Below are 21,730 nucleotides of genomic sequence, written 5' to 3'. Positions count from 1 at the left end.
CTTTTTTTTTTTTTTTTTTTAATAAAAAAGAAACAAATGTTTTTCAAAAACATTATTAGTACACTTTACTACTCCTACTATTACTTTTAAAAAGAAATAATAGATTTTATATATATTTAAAAAGCAATACTAGATTTTATATATATTTAAAAAGCAACAGAGTAATTCTTGAAAATACAAATATAAAAAACCCATCATGTCTGATTTTGAATTTTGATTGATCACCGAACAAATGATTTTTTCTTTTTAATCACCCAAATCTTTACCTTGTCAGCCCATCAGTCCACACCGCACCGACGGCAACGCGGTTCTTTGTTTGAAACTTCGAGTAAACGATTTCTATCTCGGTTCTTTCGCTTGTCCTCTCCTCTCCTCTCTTTCTTTGTTTCTTCTTCTTTTCTCTCTCCAGCATCTGTGAGGAGATCTACTTCGCCAGCCAGAGATCGGTAGCTTCTGAAAACAATTGTTGCCGGTTTAACGCCGATCTAAGTCGGTCGTTACCGACATGGAGAGCCTGATATCTTTGGTCAACAAAATACAGAGAGCGTGTACGGCCCTCGGCGATCACGGCGATGAGAGCGCTCTGCCCACTCTCTGGGACGCCTTGCCTTCAATCGCCGTCGTCGGCGGTCAGGTCTGATATTAGATCTCTCTTCTTCTGTACTGTTTTAGTTTCTCGTTTCTTGCTCTTTTATCAAATTTATAGATCTTCGCTTATATTCGAATCAATACCTATCAGTCACCGATTTAATTTAATTTAATTTATTTTCAAAATTCGAATACTTTTAGCTTAATTTTTTTGGTGGTTCTTGAACTTGGTTTAACTTATGCCTTTATTGTGTTTTTTTCCACTCGTATGTGTGCAGTAAAACTTCGCTCATCTTTGAATGTTAATTTATTTTTTATTTTTTCAATTGATATCAAATTTTTTTATTTTTTCAATTGATATCGGATTTGTTTCATTGCATCTTCCATCTTCTTAACTCCAATTTGAGCTGAAAGTTACGCTTGAAATGAATATTATTAGCTTTTGTTTTTTTCGAATTTGATATTGAATTTAATTCTCATATTTTTTCTTTATACCTAAATATTAGCAGAAAATAATGGACTGGATCTGGAATATAAGGATTTATTTTAACTACATTTCCTCCTCCGATTTATCAGTATTGGTCCAACGAAATATTTGGTGGTTGATATTTGCGAGGCAAAATTTGTTGTTGATGGACTTAAAACTTTAAGATGATTTTATATATATATTTTTGTATTTGATGGTGGTGTGTGTGTGTTTGTGTATATATATATATATATATATATATATATATTTCCTAGTTGATACTCACCCACCCCCACCACCACCACAACACACAGACACCCAACCCCCCTAACAAGGAATTGTTTGCGCCCAAGAGCACTTGATGCTTCATGAGACCAGGGCCAAGTACCCACTTGAGCCAACCCCTTGGGGTTTAATAGTCCTCGATATTGTCATACTCTTCACTTCCAAATTGATTACTTCAATGTTTTCATTGCATTATTTGAATGGCAATGGGTAGCGGGTCTATTCTGTCACTGCTTCTTTCAAGCACTGTCTCTGCTCTCAAAGCTGGCAGTCACAAATTTATACTGATTGCTGTGTAAGAGAAATGTGTCATCAGTTCTTTTGAAGTAGCAGCATCGTAGAATACACACCAACGAAATATTTGGCGGTTGATATTTGCAAGGCAATATTTGTTGTTGATGGATTTAAAACTTTAAGATGATTATGTATATATTTTTTTTTGTATTTGATGGGTGTGTGTGTGTGTGTATATATATATTTCCTAGTTGATACTCACCCACCCCCACCACCACCACAACACACACAGACACCCAAACCCCCTAACAAGGAATTGTTTGCACCCAAGAGGACTCGATGCTTCATGAGATCAGGGCCAAGTACCCACTTGAACCAACCCCTTGGGGTTTAATAGTCCTCGGTATTGTCATACTTTTCGCTTCCAAGTTGATTACTTCAATTTTTTCATTGCATTGTTTGAATGGCAATGGGTAGTGTGTCTATTCTGTCACTGCTTCTTTCAAGCACTGTTTCTGCTTTCAAAGCTGGCTGTCACAAATTTATGCTGATTGCTGTGTAAGAGAAATGTGTCATCAGTTCTTTTGAAGTAGCAGTATCGTAGAATACACACCACAATCTTATTTTACAATATATCTTTTGGAATGTTAGATATGATTTTTCATGATTCAAGTCAATTGCATTTCTTTAACCCAACATTGTATGTAAAGTCGTAGATTTTTATTTATTTTAACTGTATTTAAATATCACTATCCATTTTGGACTCTTACATCATTAGTTTATTTGCTTTAGATTCATTGTGGATTTTCTAGCAATCTATGATTTTCTAGCAATCTATGTTGTTTTCTCAAGAAAGATTCTAAATGGAGTAGACAAGTGTTGAATTCACTTTCTCACCCTCTCTCTTCCATGTGAAGTTGTGTTCCCTGAGAAAGGTCTTTTTGTCATTAAAGCCGCAACATACCTCTTCTATATTAGTTAATATTAAATGTCTAGCTACCTTCCAAGATATTTATTTGCTATATGTCAAGGATTCTTTGGGAATTTAGAATCATCCCACTTGTCAATGCTTTGCTGATCTATAGTGGAATTAGAAAAATTGACATTCTTGAGGGTCTATACAGTGTAATTTGTTCATTTATTGTTCTTTCCTGATAGTTTATGTGGTGCAACTCTCAGGGTACTCTTTCTTTTTATCTTCCATGCTTAATACATATCATCATCCTATTTTATTCTAATGGTTTGTAGAGCTCTGGTAAGTCTTCAGTGTTGGAAAGCATCGTAGGAAAGGACTTTTTACCTCGTGGATCAGGTAATCAATGCTGTTAATACGTTAACTCTACATGTCTAATTTTACTGCATGTTGATGTTATAATAATTTGCCATACTTATTCACATAGAAAGCTCGTGAACTTTAGAGATGATCTGAAAATCTCATATGCAGGGATTGTTACCCGACGTCCTCTTGTCCTACAGCTTCATAAGATTGATGAAGGAAGGGAATATGCGGAGTTCATGCATCTCCCAAGAAAGAGGTTCACTGATTTTGGTATATTTCTTGTCAAAGAAATATATATTTTAAATTATTATTTGGCATTAATTCACTGTTCTTTTGGTGCTCAGTAACATGTAATTTGACTATTTCCTCTAATGCTAGTTAGTATTTGCTATATGACTGTGATTAGTCCCAGTGTAATGCTGCTTATTTTTCTAAACTAGCTCCCTGTTACCATATCTGTTTGTTTAAGCCTTAAATTTTCCTTTTTTTTTAAATTATATATTTTTATTTTTTAATCTCTGATGCTGAAATCTAGACTGAATTTTGTGCAGCTGCTGTGAGGAAGGAGATTGCTGATGAGACTGACCGAGAGACAGGGCGCACAAAACAAATCTCCAGCGTACCAATTCATCTCAGTATCTATTCCCCTAATGGTGAGATATGATTGTGTTTGTGGATCATGTTTCATGTATTCCACTCACCTCCTTCTATTACGTAATGTTATTGTTTTTGTGTACTGAATTGTTATCTATGAAGGCCAGAATCTTTATATGCCACTGGTTATGTTATTTTATGAGTTATATTGCACTACTGCATTTGAGCATTAAGAATTGCATTTGAGTCATGGTGCTTGGTAACAGCCGTGCAGTTGTTAAGGGACTTTATGATACTTCATGGGACTGTTTCATTTTATCTTTAAATATGTACATTTTCTCCTCATATAAGTTAACACTTTCATTTCCTGTCAAAATAGGAAAAAAATCTGTGTGCTCAAAAGAAATTTTATCTTTGTGCAAAATGTTTTGGTAACATCTAAATTTTCCGTCTGTTTATTCCCAATTTGAACCTATTGGTTCCCCATTTATTGCCTCTGGTTACCATTACTCCGTCTCTCTCTATCCGACAAGTGTTCACTCCACTTCACTTTTAGTGTTTAATTTTAATTTTAAGTTCATATCTAGCAGACAACAAGAAATAAGTTTTGGAAGGCATGATGGATGGGGTTTACAAAAGGGTGAGGATAAAATGTTCTGTAGATAATTGGTTATGTAGGAAAATATAGTAAATATTACAAATGGGTGGATGGGCTTTATAGACTTTAAATCTCAATGGGGAATGATTTTCAGAATATAAAATGTGGGATGATCTTCTTGCAACAAAAGATTGCTTTAAAAACAAAGATATCGATAATTAATAAGTTTTAAAACGGGTGAAACAACAGTCAGTAATGGACAAAATAGAGTAAGAAACGTGTAAGGACCATAATCATGCAAGTATGGATTTCCTGACCATGCAACATAGGATGGTATTATCTGGTACATGTATTAAGAGAATACACAAGGCATAGAACCAAGAGGTGAAAATTGGTGGTGGGGACTTTCCCAGAATTAAAAAAAAAATTAGTGGTGGAGTGATGATACCTAATGAGTACACGTCTCCATTCCTTGAGGACCTTGACCTAACAACCGAGCTTTCCCCCGTGTGGAACCACCATTGCAGTTTAGGTTAAGCTTTCCTTTTGCTCCCCACCATTTCTGTAGAGGAGTTATGTCTACAGTCTACTGACTAAGAGGCGACCACTTCAGTATCGGCTCTCGGACCCTCCCCGGTAGGGTAGGGCATGTGCAAAAAAGAACCTATTCTTGGCACTGATATGGCAAGAGTTGTAAAACATACGTGTGCATCCACACATGTATATACCTAAAAAGGAAGACAAAGGATGCACTTACTGGGCCTAGTTCTACGGCATATCATGTTTATGTCATCAATCAGGCACAAAAAGATTGGAAGGAAGATGCATACAACTTTTAGGAGAAGAGGAATGAAACTAAAGCTTTGAATTTGTCGTAATGGCATGAAGGTGTCAAGAAGATAGGATGGTTGAAAGATTACTCACATTTATTTGTATTATATAGATCGGTATGACATAGTATTTTTTTTGATAAGCAAATTTCATTAAAGGTGCTCAAACTCAGTATGACATAGTATTTTAGCATGGTTAGAGATTAAAGGTAGTTCTTGATCATAAGGTGATCTTCTTCATGATTTAATTGTACAACATAGTTATCTTTCTTGGGGATTGAGAGATAGATTGTATTAGAAAGCATTCAAACGGGGAACGAAACCCACGAAGCTACACAAGGAGGACCAAATAGGCCCCCTAAACTCTCCCCCATGGATTTGCAATTTCTCCCCAGAACCCAACACAAAAGATATCGGGCATTGCTAGATTATTTATATATATTTATTTTTGTGTGTGTAGATGCCCTTTGGACGTAGCAGGAGTTGTTTATTGATAAATGCTGTGCTTCACTTTCAAAGTCGCTCTATAATTAAAGTAGTTGTTATGACTAGTTATTTTATCATTTGGAAGTTATTGTCTCGGTTCTAAGCTGTCAAATTGTCGCGCTGTGTGTATTTTTACCCTCCCTATAATTTCTTGTTCTCTTACCCATTGGCACATGCCAAGCATTTGACCTTAATCTTGAATTTCTACTAATTGCTAGATGTAGAAATTTCTAGTTACTATCTCACTATTATAATTGTTTGACTTCTGCAGTTGTGAACTTGACACTGATTGATCTTCCTGGACTTACAAAAGTAGCTGTTGGTGAGTGAAGCATTGCTTGTCTTCTGCCTCTCTCTCTCTCTCTCCCTCTTGAATAAATTTGGTTGCCTTCTTGTCTCTTTTGAATAAAAAATATAATACTGATGAATGGGTACTATTTTAACTGGAATAGAGGGTCAGCCCGACAGCATTGTGCTAGACATTGAGAATATGGTTCGGTCCTATATTGAGAAGGTAAATTTATTTTCACAATTCTGAATGCTTTCGTTTTCTCTGGAGTTCAAATCTAAATTGATGAAAAATCCTTTTGATGTCCATTAAATATTTTCAGAAATTGTGAGATTTATTTATTTATTTATAAATATGTGAATTTTAGAAGTCAGGGCAGAGATGTCAAGAAAATTGTCTAGGATCTTGTTGTTTGAATAAATGCACAGATGTACTTTTCTTGTTGCTTTTTGGTGATGCTTTGCTTGGAATCAGGTTTTACGAAGTGGCATATTTTATTGGCTTGTCTTTACCTTTTACTTTACAGCCCAACTGTCTGATTCTGGCAATTTCTCCTGCAAATCAAGATCTTGCTACCTCTGATGCAATTAAAATTTCTCGTGAAGTAGACCCCAAAGGTAAGATTTTCAAACACCCTTCCCCCCCCCCACAAAAAAAAAAAAAAAAAAAAAAATTATTATTATTATTATTCTTTGGGTTCCTGTTCTTTTAAAAGATGCTTAAGCAGGTAAAATAATACAAGAAGTTTGAGAAACAATAATATAAAGTAACTAAGTCCCCATTTTTCTGCGAGATGTTTGTGTCTTAATTTGAGCAAGCCACTTTCTGTGATGGTGTAGTCTTGTCTATAATGTGCGACACACTGTAGGAGAAAGCCCGTTTGCAGATAGTTTGGTAGTAAACTCTATCAGGCTTCCAAGTCTTGGAAATATTTAGGAAAAAATTATGTAGGAAATTACCATAGCAACTTTTTACTTAATTTGTTGGAAGATCGTAAAGGAATGGGTGTATTAGAATTTGGTTTAGGAGGCAAACACCTTTCAGCACTTGCTTACCAATATATGGGAGCAAAAGGTATTCCTAAACCTTGCTTAAGATGTGGATACTTACAATATGTTCAATTTCAATGTAGTGTTCTAAGTAGCATAGTCACGGACACGATACGACATGGATACGTCAACACGTTGAATCCTAAAAAGTACAGACACAGAAACGGCGTGGACACGGCTATACACACACACACACACACACACACTGACATTATAGAACTTCAATTTATTTCTAATTTATATAGGGTTACTCATGACATGATTTAGAAGATAAAGAAGTTCAATTATTGTAATATTTGTTATATCATCTATGCTACAATTTCACTACTTTGTCATTACAATTACATTTTTGTTCTATATGAATAAGTGTCATTATGTGCTTCACTTGTGACTGCTTTTTTTAATGCAATTTTTCTTAAAGAAAAAAGTCGGATACTTCAAAATGTGTTAATATTTTTACCAAGATTACTGAACACTTCACTTGTGTTAGGTATGTGCGGGTAGTGTCCGTAAGTGTTTTACCATGTGTGTGAAATAATTCAATTTATTTTTAAATTATGGACACATACATGAATTGTTGGATACATGGCGCAGTGTCCATGAAGCGTCGGTGTCTAACACGGATACTACACAATACGATACCTTTGTTGAAGTGTCTGTGCTTCCTAGGTAGTGTTCTTGTATCTCTACATGTACTAGGGTTTGCTCCCATGGCTCTTTTAATAGAATTTTAATTTATAAAAGATTATCATAAAACAAGCTCAATTATTAACAAAAAAAATTATTACAACTTGATGTTGGCAAGTCACTGACAGATTTTCATGATAAAGTGTAGGCAATATTATGCAAGTTTTTATTTACAGTATTATTTGCTACTTACTGGAAGATTCATCACTTACACTTTCATATGTAGTGTATATGTGCTAATGCATGCATGTGTGCTATAAAAGGTTTCTTGACTGTTTGTATAACTTTAGATACTTTCCTTTTTCTTTTCTTTTCTTTCTCACCCCCTCCTCTCCTCCTCTCCTTTTGTTTTGTTAACATTGACCTTTGACCCCTAATTTACGGATTATATAGCAGACAGATTGGTGTTCTTTCAGACAGCATCCTTGAGTTTCAAATTTCCATCTATTGCTTGTAATAATACAAGCTAGTTTATTTGTTCAGTAGAGTTTTAATTTCTCTTTTCGAATATCAAACTCATTGACACTTTATTTTTGGGGCGGTGGTTTGGGGTGTTTTAAATATGATGAAGAAAGGTCTTCTGTAGATTTTGAGATTGAAAACTTTTAGGTTTTCTAATTTAATATATTATTTGGCAAAATGATTGTTGGGTGGGGGTGGGGGGTGATATGATGAAGAACAGAACTTCTTAAGCTTTTGGAATTTAGAACTTTTAGATATTCTGATTTAATATATTTGTCCATTTGACAAATATATTGACGATTACATGATCACAGGTGCCTTGTTCCTTGAGATATTCTGATATTAATTTTGTTGTCACATTCTCAGGGGAGAGGACATTTGGAGTTTTGACGAAGATTGATCTTATGGACAAGGGTACTGATGCAGTTGAAGTAAGTTTGCATTTGAATATATCCAACATAATAATTTGATAAGATCCCATTTATTTTATTTCTTAATCTTCTATGATCATATCAATAGATGTATGTAAATTGATTTAAGCAGCCTTCTATTTTGAGTAAATTGTATTTGAAACATTCCTTTCTCAGCATTGCACTAGCACTTGAAGTGTATTAAATACTAATATTACATGTGTGTGTGTGTATAATATAAATATAAGAAGCCTGTGGAGATTACTTTCAGTAAATCGAGTGAGGACTAAGTTCGATCTGTAGCTTGATTCTCCAGTTAAACACTGAATATGACCATGTCATGATCTGTGATTAAAAAAAGGTACAAGGACATGATAATAAAACACTACTCCATTTCAAACTTCTTCCATCAGTATGACTACATCCTGAAGTTCTCTTTATAACTACTCCATTTCAAACTTCTTCCATCAGTATGACTACATCTTGAAGTTCTCTTTATAACTACTACATTTCAACCTGCTTCACCTCTATAATTGCTACTAAAAATTATCTAGCAATTAATTGGTTTTGAAATTTTGGAGAAGTTCACATGCACTCATTTACCATAACTTTGGTACATTTCTCGGTGATTTGATCAGGCATAATTTCACCATCATCCCATTGATCAAATCTTATTAGGTGAACCTTCTAGAGGTGTGAGCATTAGATCCTCAAAAATATTTGCGATAATTTGGCCTTCGTTTCTCAAATAGAACCTAAAAATATAAATGAGGTAGAATATGATGAGTTTTGGATCTTAGCTATGCAAGTGGAACTAAGTCAATTTTATCAGTTATAATTTTACTCGGTGATTCTCCTTTTTTCTTTTTAGGTTTATTTGCTACTTTATTTATTTTAAAATATGGCAACATTCAATGCTTACTCATGCATGGAAATAATCTTATAATGTAAATTAGGTTTAAGAAAAGTGAATGTGAAGGCCCGTTCGGGATTATATTATAAATACTGAAGGACTTCACCTTAATTTGTTTTTCTGGGTTTCTCAGATCTTGGAAGGGCGGGCTTTTAAGCTACAGTTCCCTTGGATTGGGGTCGTGAATCGCTCCCAAGCTGATATTAACAAAAGTGTTGACATGATTGCTGCTCGGCGTAGAGAGCGGGAGTATTTTGCCAATTCCCCAGAGTACAAGCATCTTGCACACAGGATGGGTTCTGAGCATTTAGGAAAGATGCTTTCCAGAGTAAGCATATGTTTTTGCTGGGGATATTTGCATTATTCATGGTTTTTAACAGAATTTTTCCACATTAGAGTTTTTGTTGATCTTTGATCTTGTTGACATTTTTGTCAGACTAATTATTCTAATGTGGTGATTGATTTCATATTGGCACCCTATATGGTTAATTTTTTCAGCATTTGGAAACTGTCATCAAGTCTCGAATCCCGGGCCTTCAGTCTCTTATTAGCAAGACTATCATTGAACTTGAGTCAGAGTTGAGTCGTCTTGGGAAGCCTGTTGCGACTGATGCTGGAGTAAGTATTGGTGCTTTTTGTTTTGTTTTTCCTTTTTCTGACTTATAATTCTTCAGCTTAATGTACCTGGTGAGACCCTCCTACATTTATTTGGACTAAGTGGTTCATTTATCAGACTAGAATTATTTAGGCCTTTTCATGCTTTGAATTGGCACGGTACACTCGGGCTTTTTTTTAACTCAGTTGTGTTTATCCAGAAGTTAAAAGTGCTTCATCCGTACTAGCAGTCTGAGCACATTTAATATTCTTAAATTTTTTTTTTGTTTTGTTTGATATGCAGGGAAAATTGTACATGATTATGGAAATCTGCCGTGGTTTTGATCAAAATTTTAAAGAACATCTTGATGGCATGTATGTATAGTAAAGTAGTTCTATTTATTATCGCGCTGTAGTTCTTTTATGTCTTCAATGTTAAGTTACGGATCTAACTTTGTGTTTTGATGGTGATTAATTTCTGCAGACGCCCAGGTGGTGATAAAATATACAATGTATTTGATAATCAACTTCCTTCTGCTTTGAAGAGGTTGCAATTTGACAGGCAGCTTTCAATGGAGAATGTACGAAAGCTAATTACTGAAGCTGATGGATATCAACCTCATCTAATAGCTCCTGAGCAAGGATATCGTCGTCTAATTGAATCTTCACTAGTTACGATTAAGGGCCCTGCTGAGGCAGCTGTAGATGCAGTACGTGTTCATCTTTACAACTGTTATGACATCAACATTTATATGCACTTGCTGATTGCACCATGCTGACTGTTCAACTTTTACTGAAATTTATCTTTTGGTCTACCCCCCGTTTTACCCCCTTATATCATTTTTTTAAAAATTATTTTGCTTGGGGCTTCGAGGAGGGATAGAGATGTAAATGGGTCAAGCTGAGCCAAGTAGTGAGCTTTTTAAGCTAAGTTTGGTTGAGATTTGGAGGTGCTCAAGCATGACTTGAAAATTGGCCTCAATTGAACCAGTGCTGAAGGCACATTTATGGCTTGCCTCAGCTCACATTACTTGGTAATGGGTCGTGATCTACTGTTTACTTTCTAGTATCAAGTCTTTTCGAATAACTCTTTACTTCCTAGGAAGATGTTTCTCAATGCTTTTGACTGCATGGATTACTCTATTTTAGTTCTGATAAAAGTAAATATTTTAAAAGTTGGTTGTGATGATGCTCCTGCGTGATCTCACATGTCTCCGTGACATATAAGATTTCTTATTTGGGTAGAATTGAATGCTAGAATTGAATGCAGGATCGAACATGGCAACTTGAATTTTATGATCTTATCATTACTATGTCTTTGGATGTTCATGAGCGTGCCACTGCAGGCCTATGGGTGCTCAAATTTGGTTTGAATACCAAGAACAAAGGCAAGGCCAAGATGGTCTGCTATACAATTATAGTGTCCACAAAAGAGACTATATTCCCCACTGATTTACAATTCCTTCCCTGAAGCCAAAATAAATAGAGTAGAGAATAGAGAACTGAAGCATGCATGTCGGAATCTCAACTCCATCCAGGGACCGCCTATTCTGCTCGCCCCACGACCCCCACCATAAACAAATGGGCGCCACCCTCCATGCATCTCGAGCTTGCCTCCTCACCGCACACCCTCTCCAGGCCTCGAGCATACTCTGTGGGAACTCCAACATGACCCAATGGACGCCAAAAATAGCAAACAGCATGGCCCAGGTGTGTCGAGCTACTGGGCAATGCAAGAGAAGATGAGAAACTGACTCTTCATCTCTGTTGGATAAACAACCCCAATTGACAAATCTTAGGTTTTTTTCCTAGCCTTGGGGGTAGATGTTACTGATTTCAGTTTCCAGTTAGCCAGTAACTGTTATGTTCTAGTAAGCTTTAGGTGTTTATTATTTGCAACTTACACACATGATCATCACGGCCTTTAATATGAAGGGACTGTAGATAGATGCAGCCTTTGCATTATTTTGTGTAAAACGACTAATCTTTGATTGACTACTCATTCTCATGGTTGTTATCCTGAGTTTTTACCATTGCGCTGAGTAATGACCCCTAAGCGTGATTGACTTTTTTCTTTGTGGTTGTGCACCCAAGAGTTTCTAACTTGAATTTTTTTTTTAGCATGTATGTGTATGTTGTGTCATATGCACGTGTATTACATGCTTTCAGTGAAGGGATAAGAACCTCACAGGAATTTTTAACAATAGGGAATAATAGATGGGTTTTTCGTTTCCTTTCTGATTGCTAGTTTTGATGCAAACATATCTTGTAATTTGCTTTCATAATTTACCCTGATTTGGCCATCATGATAACACTGCGTAGAAGTTTATTGGAGAAAAACTCTGTTTCACACAGATAGCGGTGAGTGTTTGTTAAAATTTCTAGTAGACAATTTTCAAGGGATGATATAAGATGAATTTTGTGTTTGTCTTACATTCTTCTTATACTTCAAATTCTTTACTTGATATATAATACTTTTGCAATGATTTCAGGTTCATGGCATACTGAAAGAACTGGTTCACAAGGCAATGAGTGAGACTATGGCAAGTTTTCGGACCACCTCTGTTAAATTATATTTATGAATTTCACATTTGGTTGTTGGTATTGTCAGAGCACTTTTGGCTGCTCCAGAGCAAGCAACATTACTCTAGAAGCAGCCAAGGTGATCTGGCTATAGGGTCAGCCTTGATTTTAAAATATATGTGGTAATGCAGTAATTTGGGACACAACTTTACAACAATACTTGCCTCCACACCAGTGAGGATCTTCTCCAAAACACTGGTGTGGCATAATGATAGGATGACACGGAAAAAGGGTACTAAAAGAAGCATTACTTTACCATTTTTTTTAATAAATATAAAAATAACACGTGTCGTCCACCACACCTGTGGTTTGGAGGATGTTCCTCCTTACAAATATGGAGGCAAGTATTGGCCTTTTCTAAAATTAGTTATATGGCCATAAATTGTAATGAGAAATAACTGCAAACTGCCGAAAAATTGTAGAAATAGTTTCATTCCTTTTATTTTATGTGGTGCTTAAATTGTGCTTTGCCTCAATAGTAATGCATAAATTGATAGATACTGGACTTACAGTTGGGGATGCCTTTACTTATTTATGCTTGCAGGAGCTAAAACAATATCCCACTCTTAGAGTGGAGGTCGGGAATGCAGCTATTGAGTCATTGGACAGGATGAAGGATGAAAGCCGAAAAGCAACTCTACAGCTAGTAGAAATGGAATGTAGTTACTTGACAGTCGATTTCTTCCGGAAGCTTCCTCAAGATGTTGAGAAGGGTGGAAATCCAACACATTCCATTTTTGATAGATATAATGATTCATATCTTCGGCGAATTGGTAAGTAGCAAGGATTATTTTTATAATTACAATTAATTGAAGCATGCAATGCAAAACTTGGAGAAAATTTGATTTATTTGCAACTTGTTCACTTGAAGCAGTTTTTGTTCTGTTTTAATTCGTCCAATTTTAATTAATGTTGTTCGCTCTCTCTTTCTCTCTCTCTCATGATAAACAGGAACAACTGTCTTGTCTTACGTCAACATGGTTTGTGGAAGTTTGAGGAACTCTATCCCCAAGTCCATTGTTTATTGTCAAGTGCGTGAGGCCAAACGCAGCTTACTCGATCATTTCTTCACTGAGTTGGGTAAAAAGGAGGTTAGCATTCTATTCAAACCCCCCAAGCTTACAGCAAAACAAAAAACCTAGATAAGGGGGATGGTGATAATGCTTATCTACCTCGTCAAATTGTTTTGCAGGGTAGACAGTTAGGGTCATTGTTGGATGAGGATCCATCGGTAATGCAGCGGCGCATCTCTCTTGCACAGAGGCTGGAGTTATACAGAAGTGCACAAGCAGAGATTGATGCTGTTGCGTGGGCCAAGTAGAAGGGTTTACGTTTTTGTTTTCTCTTTTCCTTTTAGTATAGCCATGGGAGGGATGTGATTCTTTGATTTATGACGACGATAAATACTTTATATGTCAGTGAGGGAGGGGGTTGATGTATTAATTGTTTAGTATACTTTTGAGAGATTTCTATGATATGCTCTATTGTATCCACGGTTTTATTTTATTTACAATTTGGGACCAATTTGTCATTAATTGTCTCTCATCTATCATTTATATTGATATATATATATATATGTATATATACACACACACACACACACACACGCTTCCAAAATTCCAAAACTAGGGCTTGTTCTGTTTACAAAAATTGGAATTCCTTAAAGTAACTCTTTTATGCTGTTCATGAACTACTGAAAGGCTAAAGCCTGTGTGTGGAATCTGAGTTTCGGCAGGGTGTGCCTATTGTAAAAGGCATTTCCTGGGAAAACAGCGAGAACTTACACTTGTGAGGTTCCCATGTGTTAGAGCATTATACAGTCTTATGTCGGTTTTGAAATACTGCATCTCTGTAAATTTTTTTTGTTTTTTACTTCGGTATGGGGTGGGGTTTTTTGTCCTGAATAAAAAGAACTTTAATTGAACAACCACTAAATTCGTTACTTTATTCTACTTATCAAGTATATTTAGTATCTGGGGAATTGTTGTCTGTTGATTGGTTTGTGTGACTCTCACATTGAACCTGTTAAATTGAACAGCCACCAAATTTAATGTTGATTGGTTTACCCATGGTATAAGTTGTTTCCCATGGTATTAAGAGGATGATTTCTGTAAATCTTAAGCTAAAAAAATGTGTTCAATTGTGGAAAAAATTGTGTTCAATTATGGAAGAATATTATGAAAAATGTGTTCTAGGATATTTTTTATGAATAATGATAGGGCAACCGAATACTAGTCAATAGGTGTTTTTGGCTCTTACCATAACCATTTATCTCTCTATATATATACACATAAAATTATACTCATGAAAGTTCTCCATCTTCATGTTTAGGGAGAGAAAAAGTAATTTCAGAGAGATAGAGAAAAGGAAATTTAGACCCAAATCTTAGAGGGAGAAAGTGAAATAAGAGAGAGGTTAATTTTTAAAGAGAAAAGATACGAGAATTTCATATAGAGATGGAGGAGAGAAATTTTTAGGGAATTTCAGATAGTGGAGAGAGAGAGTGACCGAGAATTTCAGATCTAAATCTTAGAGAGAACAAGAAGAGAATGACATATAGAGAGAGTGGTAAACTCTAATAAATTTTTAGAGAGAAAAAGTTAATGAAAATTTTAGAAAGAGAAATATCTTTTTCAAAGAGAGATTAGTGAATCTAAAGGAGAGAAACGTGAAGGATATAAAATGAAAATAAGTAATTGACCTGCAAAATCACATCAGGATACCTATATTACTCGTTTTGAATAATTTGATGATCGGTTTCTCTAAAAAGAGATTTAAAGAAAAGAATGGAGGTGCGGGGAATCGGACCCCGTGCCTCTCGCATGCGAAGCGAGCGCTCTACCATATGAGCTACACCCCCTTTTGTTGTTGTTAGTCGCACAATTCATTAATACTTAGTATATATCTTTACTCCACGCAACAAATTTACTCCACTAAGAGTATTTGTGCCAGTTGTCGAATCTGAAAGCTGACAATGCTTGAGAAGAGGACATTGGGGTTCACACGGAAGAAATTGAAGAATTGCTTCTCCCTATGATATGATATGATATGATCAGACGGTTATTGTAATGTAGCGGAGGATTAATAAGCTAACATGTCCTCTTCTCCCAATAATGACAAAAACTAGTTGGGACTGCAGGCTTTGCTAAACATCAGTAAATGCATGTGATTTGGATCCATACAGCTCCGCCGAATTAGACTTGTTCTGGAAAAACCCTAAATTCTTAACAGAAATTATTAGGCAATACAGTGTTTAACAACAATATTCATTCCATTTTTTAAACTAAAATGTATATTAAATGGCCTAACACATCAAGTGGATTGTTAGATACATTATTTTTTCTTCATATTTTTTTGGACATGGGGGTTCGGTCTTCTGCTAAGAAATCCCACTAATATTAGTAATTTCTACTAAATCCAGGGGTAATTCTGCAAGTCCTTTCTATAAAACAGAACATAACTTCATAACTCCTACTTTCCACACCCAACCCTGCATTTCTCTCTTCCTTTTGGCTCACTCCATTTAAGCACCCTTCTTTTACCACTTTTACGGATTTGCCCCTTCTTTGAAACAGCTCGAGTGTAAGATGGAGACTATAGGAGGTGTGAGATGGAGAAAGAAAGCTCTTAAGCCTATTGAAACAAAGAGAAAAGCCGGAGATGAGAGTGAAATTGCAGCGGAGGAAGAGCCGTTAAGTCCGGCGGCGCGTTTGTTTCACGAACCAAGTTTCAATGTACACATCATAGCAATCATGGGTTGCAAGACCCGAATCTATCCTCAAGTTGTTAAAGACAAGTTGGTGCACACTCTACTTAAGCACCCTCGTTTCTCTAGTTTGCAGGTACCTATATATATATATATCCACACACACTGACACACACATACACACAAACACACGTATATATGTGTGTGTTTATTTATAAGGCTATAAATCAATTATTTGATGCCTATGACAAATTTCTATAGAGCCGAAATGGAGTGAAGAAAGAGATGAGATCGATGATACTACATGCATCACTAAAAATCCAATATTTTGCTCAACCACATATAAATCGAGTAGTTTACACGTGATGCTTGGCATAACATGCCAAATTTATTTTAAACCGAATTTGAGTGAAGAAAGACAGCAGAGGATGTTTGCATGCATCATATCCAATTCCCTAAGGGGGATCCAGATCCTCTCCAGTTTTTCATCATCGGTCCTCCACACTATTAAATCAACAATGCATCACATGTAATGCTTAGCACTATTTCACAATGCAACACATTTATTGCATTTTCAATCTAAAGTTGTGTGGTGAATTTAAATGTATTTAGACTACACAAGACCTTAATTTACAATATGAGGATCTGATACCCTAATCATATATCCAACATGGTGAACTCAATAGTATGTATATATACTTAATTCGTGTGTGTATATATATATATACACATATATAAACACACAAAATGTTTTTACTGAAATTTGTATCAATAAATTTAGTTACTATTAAGGAGTAATAATACCCAAATATATATATATATATAATTATTAATTTTTTTTAAAGATTCTTGTAAAATTAAATAAGAATTGAATCTCTTTTCCAGGTGTGTATTGTAACCAACAAAAACTCCTTAGCTATGTTCGGTTGTATAAAATTGGAGTATTGAAATTGGTGAAATTGAAGAAAAATATCTCACAAAATTGATCTAAATTTTTTTTCAATTTCATTAATTCTAAATCCAAAACTTAATTTCATGTGATCCAATATAGATTTCTACAAGTTTTTCATTTTCCTATTCACAATTGCCCAAAAATTATAAGTCTCGTTTCTGGGCACAGGTAGTGGATGAGAAAAATGGCGGGATAATGAAATGGGTTCAAACAGAAGTGAACTTAGACCACCACGTTATAGTGCCAGACCTTGACCCTAACATGGAGTCGCCAGACAAGTTCGTGGAAGACTACATTTCCAACCTCAGCAAATCCACCATTGACAAATCCAAACCCCTATGGGATCTCCACCTTCTCAACGTCAAAACCTCCGAATCCGAGGCGGTCGGCATTTTCAGAATTCACCATTCCCTCGGCGACGGCACGTCCCTCATGTCTCTTTTACTCGCTTGTACGCGCAAAATGTCCGATCCCGAGGCATTGCCGACTATTCCGGTGAAGAAGAATTCGGGTTCTGATCATAGCTCAGGAGGATTGTGGCACTACTTGATTGGGGTTTGGTCTGTTCTTGGGTTGGTTTGGAATACTTTAGTTGATGTTGTGATGTTTATAGCGACCGCATTGTTCTTGAAGGACTCGCCGACACCGCTGAAGGGTCGGCCGGGTCTTGAGTTCACTCCTCGGCGATTTGTTTTCCGGACAATAAGTTTGGATGATATGAAGTTGGTGAAGAATGCAATGAACATGGTAAGTCAATTTTCAATTTTAAAGTTGTTTATGCATTAATTGTTATTATTTTTTTTATGGGGTAAATTTTATGCACACTAAGAATTCATAGAATTAATCAAATTAGAATTTGATTTTATTCGGTGTAGATTTCATTAAGAACATTTAAAAAATTAGTCATTAGTTCGGACAGTCAAAAATTTTGAACTAATTAATGCCACTCACTTGCCCTTCAAAGATGATAAAGTATATAATACCAAGGGTTATGTTATACGTGGTATCTCACTTAATGCATAATTATGTTTTCTTTTGAAAACTATCAATTTCTCATATATGAAGAAAAATTAAAAATTTTCATGACTATGAATTTGGCAGGGTAACATGTATATAAGATGATATATATACATAATTAGAATCAGTGCTTAATTTAATATGTGGTCAGAATTAGCTGCATGCCATTTGAATTGTAATTATGTTGTGTTTCATCTCATCACTTTCAATATATATATATATGATTTATAAATAATGCACACGTACATATGAACTAATAATATTGTGGTTCTTATATATGATTGGTAGACTATCAATGATGTTGCCCTGGGAATTACACAAGCTGGTCTGTCTAAGTACCTTAACAGGAAATATGGTAATTATTCTCAAACTATACCATCTACTCCTATCATTCAAATATAGTTACAGGGGTGTCTTTCTTATAATTATCAATTTGTATGTGTATATATATATATATATATATATATATATATAGCACGTACACCAATTATTCTTGCATAAATTTGGCAGCTGAGTTGGGTAAGAAAGATGAGGGAACAACAGAGAAGAGAAATAATCTCCCAAAAGATATTCGGTTACGATCCACTCTTCTTATTAACATAAGACCATCGTCTGGAATTCAGGTGAGTAGTGCTTCTCAATCTACATTCCAAATGTACGTCTCTCAATTAATGTGTTCATATTACTACATAATTAATCAAATTTGGTGAAATGAATGAACAGGGTCTAGCTGATATGATGGAGAAGGACGCAGAAGCAAAATGGGGGAACTGGATTGGTTATGTGCTGCTCCCCTTCACCGTTGCATTAAGAGATGACCCATTGGATTATGTTCGAGTAGCCAAGGCCACTGTTGATCGGAAAAAGCGCACTCTTGAAGCTATTTACACTTTTTCAATTGCTGAGATTGTTCTCAACTTTTTTGGCATTAAGGTATATATTTCACTTTTCTGCAACTCTTTTTACACACTCTATATTGGCAACGAGTCAATGACAAGCAAGGGCGACACTAGTTATGGGGGCAAAATTAAGTAAAATCCTAAAAGAATAGGTTTCTATAAATAGTAAGTTTGAAAAATACAAACAAGATTCAACATGTATCCCTTTCCAAAATTTATTGAGAATCTCAGGTTCAGGGTGTTCAAAAAATTCGGTAAACCGAAAAATCGGACCGAAGCGTACTGAATTGGGCGGTTTGGACTAGTTGTATAGCGGTTTGGTCCGGTTCTGGGCCCAAAATTATGGAACCGTAATTTTTCGGTCCGGTCCTGATTTAGGGTTATGTTAGACCGGACCGAACCATTACTATATTATAATATATATATATATATATATATATATTTATATATGTATATCATATTCTAAACTTAAATCAAGTAAAGTTCTCCCGTGCTCCCTTTCTTTCTTTTGTTTTTTAAATTCCTTAAATTTCTTTTAAAAAAAGTCAAATTTCCCTTTTCAAATATATTCCAATTTTCTTTCCTTTCAAATATATCTCATTTTTCTTTCCTTTATTTCTTCTTAAAATTCTTTTTATTGCGTCTTATATCAATGTTAGCTGATTTATTATTTTTATTTATTACTTTTTATTTTACTTTACCCCCTTTAAATTAAAATAAAATAAAAAGAAAATTAACTGAAACCGACAAACCGAACCGAACCAAATTGGTTTTTCGTGGTTTGGTTTTATGGACATTATGGTTCGGTCTGGTTTCAAAAATAGTAGAACCGTTATAAAATATTTGGTCTCAAAATACTCCCAATCAGGTCCAAACCAGACCGTGTGCACCCTTACTCAGGTTAAGTCTTTTTTTTTTTTTTTTTTTAGTTCACATTTTGAAGGGAAATTCAAAAAATTTCAAATACAACCCCCTATCTCTATTATTTTTCTCATTTACACTCTTGGTGAAATTCTCTTACATTATGAATAATCTTCTTATACTTGCTTTCTGAAAATTCTATTGTAAAAAGATATATATATATATACACACACACACACACACATACATTCATATATTCACTATTTTGTTTATTTATTTATTTTTGGAAATTTAAGCAAATGTGTATATATATTGTGCAAGTTTTTACAACTTTGGGCTTTACCCGAGACAGGTACAAGCCCAAACATACAATATCAAGGCTATAAAGCCTTCTATCCAAATGGGCCTTGGAACAGCCCAGTACAATCAGTCCACTATTTTAAACTTTTTATTTATTTATTTATTTTTTCATTTTTTATAAGTATTCACAGACACTGCCAACGAACCCCTCTCATCTCTTGAGAATAGAGAAATTATACTAATAATTCATTAGTCACTATTTTAAACTTGCGAATTTTCTGGCTAATGATCCTACGAGGACACTGGCAAACAATACAAACTGCTAATATATATATATTTTCGAAAAATTAGTAGTAAATGAGTTGTTTCAGAGTTTATAAATTTGATTTTTTTTTGCATGGTTAATAGGCAGCAAGTGCTTTATCGCACAAAGTAATCACTCACACGACAATGTGCTTCTCAAATTTAGTCGGTCCACTCGAAGAAATTGGGTTTTATGGCCATCCAATGGCTTACCTTGCTCCAAGCTCTTATGGCCAACCACACGTAAGTATATATCATGCATTAATAACCACAAACTATATATTATGATATTCTAAATATTGTGATGTGTGTGTGTGTGTGTATATATATATATCAAACTGCAATATTCAGTATATGTCTATTTACTACATGGTTTCAGAGGAAAAATTGAAAATTAACTTTAGTCAACCTCACGTGGTTTATTTATTTATTTATTTTTAACCATTTTAACTTAATATATAATTAATTTAATTTTGTAGGCATTGATGATTAACTTCCAAAGTTATGGGAAGAAGATGACCATTGTTCTATCTGTTGATGAGAGTACTATTCCTGATCCCCACCAGCTCTGTGATGATATTGTAGAATCACTGAAACTCATCAAAGCTGCTGTTCTAGCAAAAGGGCTTGTCAAGGATGATCATTAGAAGGGGTTGAATTTAATTAATTACATGCATAAAAAACAATTTAATACACACACACATATATATATGTGGATGCTCGAATACAAACATAATGTTAATTAAAATATAATTCGAAGTTAGTATGGTCTGCATCGTGCATAGTTAGTACGTGTTTCATGTTTTATTAAGTTGCCTATTTACTTCTTTTTTTTTTTTTTTTTTTTTTTTGGTCCAAGTAAAATAAATTTCAAATACTAATATTTGCCTTTTGTGTTTCATTTTACTTGTACACCGAATGTTTAATCAGATGACTCCCTTTCAAATTCCCAATCTAAATGAAAAAAATGTAAATTCTCTCTCAATTCTATTTGAGTGTTTCTCAAGTTCATCCTAGTGCTTTATTTGAGGTGGAGAAATTTTCAGATGAGGTAGAGCTATGAAGAGCTTGAGGTGGAGCTACGAAGAGATCCTTATTTGAGATGGAATCTAAGTTACTAGTATGTTTGAATTGGTTCAAGAACTTTGAACCAATTTAACTAGAGTGATGAGTTGGACTTTGACTACTGCCTTAGTTGAACTAGTTCAAGTGAGGCAGTGAGTGACAACACTTTTGGGCAACAAAGTTGAACTAGTTCAAGTGTTGCTGAATCGGTTCAACTCCCTTTGGAAGCGTGAAATAGTTTCCTAATCAATTTTGGAAGCCAAGACTTAGGGAAAAGGTT

At 35.0% G+C, this 21,730-nt stretch overlaps 2 protein-coding genes and 1 non-coding gene across 3 annotated transcripts; 2 read left to right on the top strand and 1 right to left on the bottom strand.

The window, feature by feature from the left end:
- The first annotated feature begins 214 nt into the window (after positions 1 to 214).
- On the top strand, positions 215 to 13,882 carry LOC132276785 (dynamin-related protein 5A). The gene is made up of 16 exons (XM_059778395.1): positions 215 to 634; positions 2,822 to 2,885; positions 3,018 to 3,122; positions 3,404 to 3,505; positions 5,632 to 5,682; positions 5,813 to 5,874; positions 6,176 to 6,266; positions 8,214 to 8,278; positions 9,304 to 9,498; positions 9,669 to 9,788; positions 10,069 to 10,139; positions 10,249 to 10,474; positions 12,257 to 12,307; positions 12,892 to 13,120; positions 13,299 to 13,438; positions 13,540 to 13,882. The coding sequence occupies exons 1-16, from the start codon at positions 506 to 508 to the stop codon at positions 13,666 to 13,668; spliced, it is 1,830 nt and encodes a 609-aa protein (XP_059634378.1). The 5' UTR covers positions 215 to 505; the 3' UTR covers positions 13,669 to 13,882.
- Positions 13,883 to 15,134: 1,252 nt separating this feature from the next.
- On the bottom strand, positions 15,135 to 15,207 carry TRNAA-CGC (transfer RNA alanine (anticodon CGC)). The gene has a single exon. It is a non-coding gene; the product is annotated as a tRNA-Ala (tRNA).
- Positions 15,208 to 15,934: 727 nt separating this feature from the next.
- Positions 15,935 to 21,032, top strand: LOC132278340 (wax ester synthase/diacylglycerol acyltransferase 11-like). The gene is made up of 7 exons (XM_059780131.1): positions 15,935 to 16,189; positions 17,174 to 17,752; positions 18,311 to 18,377; positions 18,533 to 18,645; positions 18,746 to 18,955; positions 20,491 to 20,628; positions 20,865 to 21,032. The coding sequence occupies exons 1-7, from the start codon at positions 15,935 to 15,937 to the stop codon at positions 21,030 to 21,032; spliced, it is 1,530 nt and encodes a 509-aa protein (XP_059636114.1).
- Positions 21,033 to 21,730: the final 698 nt, after the last annotated feature.

Source organism: Cornus florida, unplaced genomic scaffold (assembly GCF_030987335.1).
Source record: "Cornus florida cultivar Cherokee Brave unplaced genomic scaffold, ASM3098733v1 CherokeeBrave_3.0.0_Hap2_Chr10, whole genome shotgun sequence".
In the NCBI taxonomy this organism is placed as follows: domain Eukaryota; kingdom Viridiplantae; phylum Streptophyta; class Magnoliopsida; order Cornales; family Cornaceae; genus Cornus; species Cornus florida.
Note: the sequence above shows the minus strand (reverse complement) of the source record. Positions and strands in the feature narration are given on the sequence as shown.

Bases quoted from the DNA above. Each gene is read 5' to 3' on its own strand.
- LOC132276785 (XM_059778395.1), top strand. From the start codon at position 506: ATGGAGAGCCTGATATCTTTGGTCAACAAAATACAGAGAGCGTGTACG. The intron at 9,499-9,668 runs GTAAGCATATGT...TAATTTTTTCAG, and splicing joins TAGGAAAGATGCTTTCCAGA to CATTTGGAAACTGTCATCAA. The intron at 10,140-10,248 runs GTATGTATAGTA...TAATTTCTGCAG, and splicing joins AAAGAACATCTTGATGGCAT to ACGCCCAGGTGGTGATAAAA.
- LOC132278340 (XM_059780131.1), top strand. From the start codon at position 15,935: ATGGAGACTATAGGAGGTGTGAGATGGAGAAAGAAAGCTCTTAAGCCT. The intron at 18,378-18,532 runs GTAATTATTCTC...TAAATTTGGCAG, and splicing joins GTACCTTAACAGGAAATATG to CTGAGTTGGGTAAGAAAGAT. The intron at 18,646-18,745 runs GTGAGTAGTGCT...ATGAATGAACAG, and splicing joins GACCATCGTCTGGAATTCAG to GGTCTAGCTGATATGATGGA.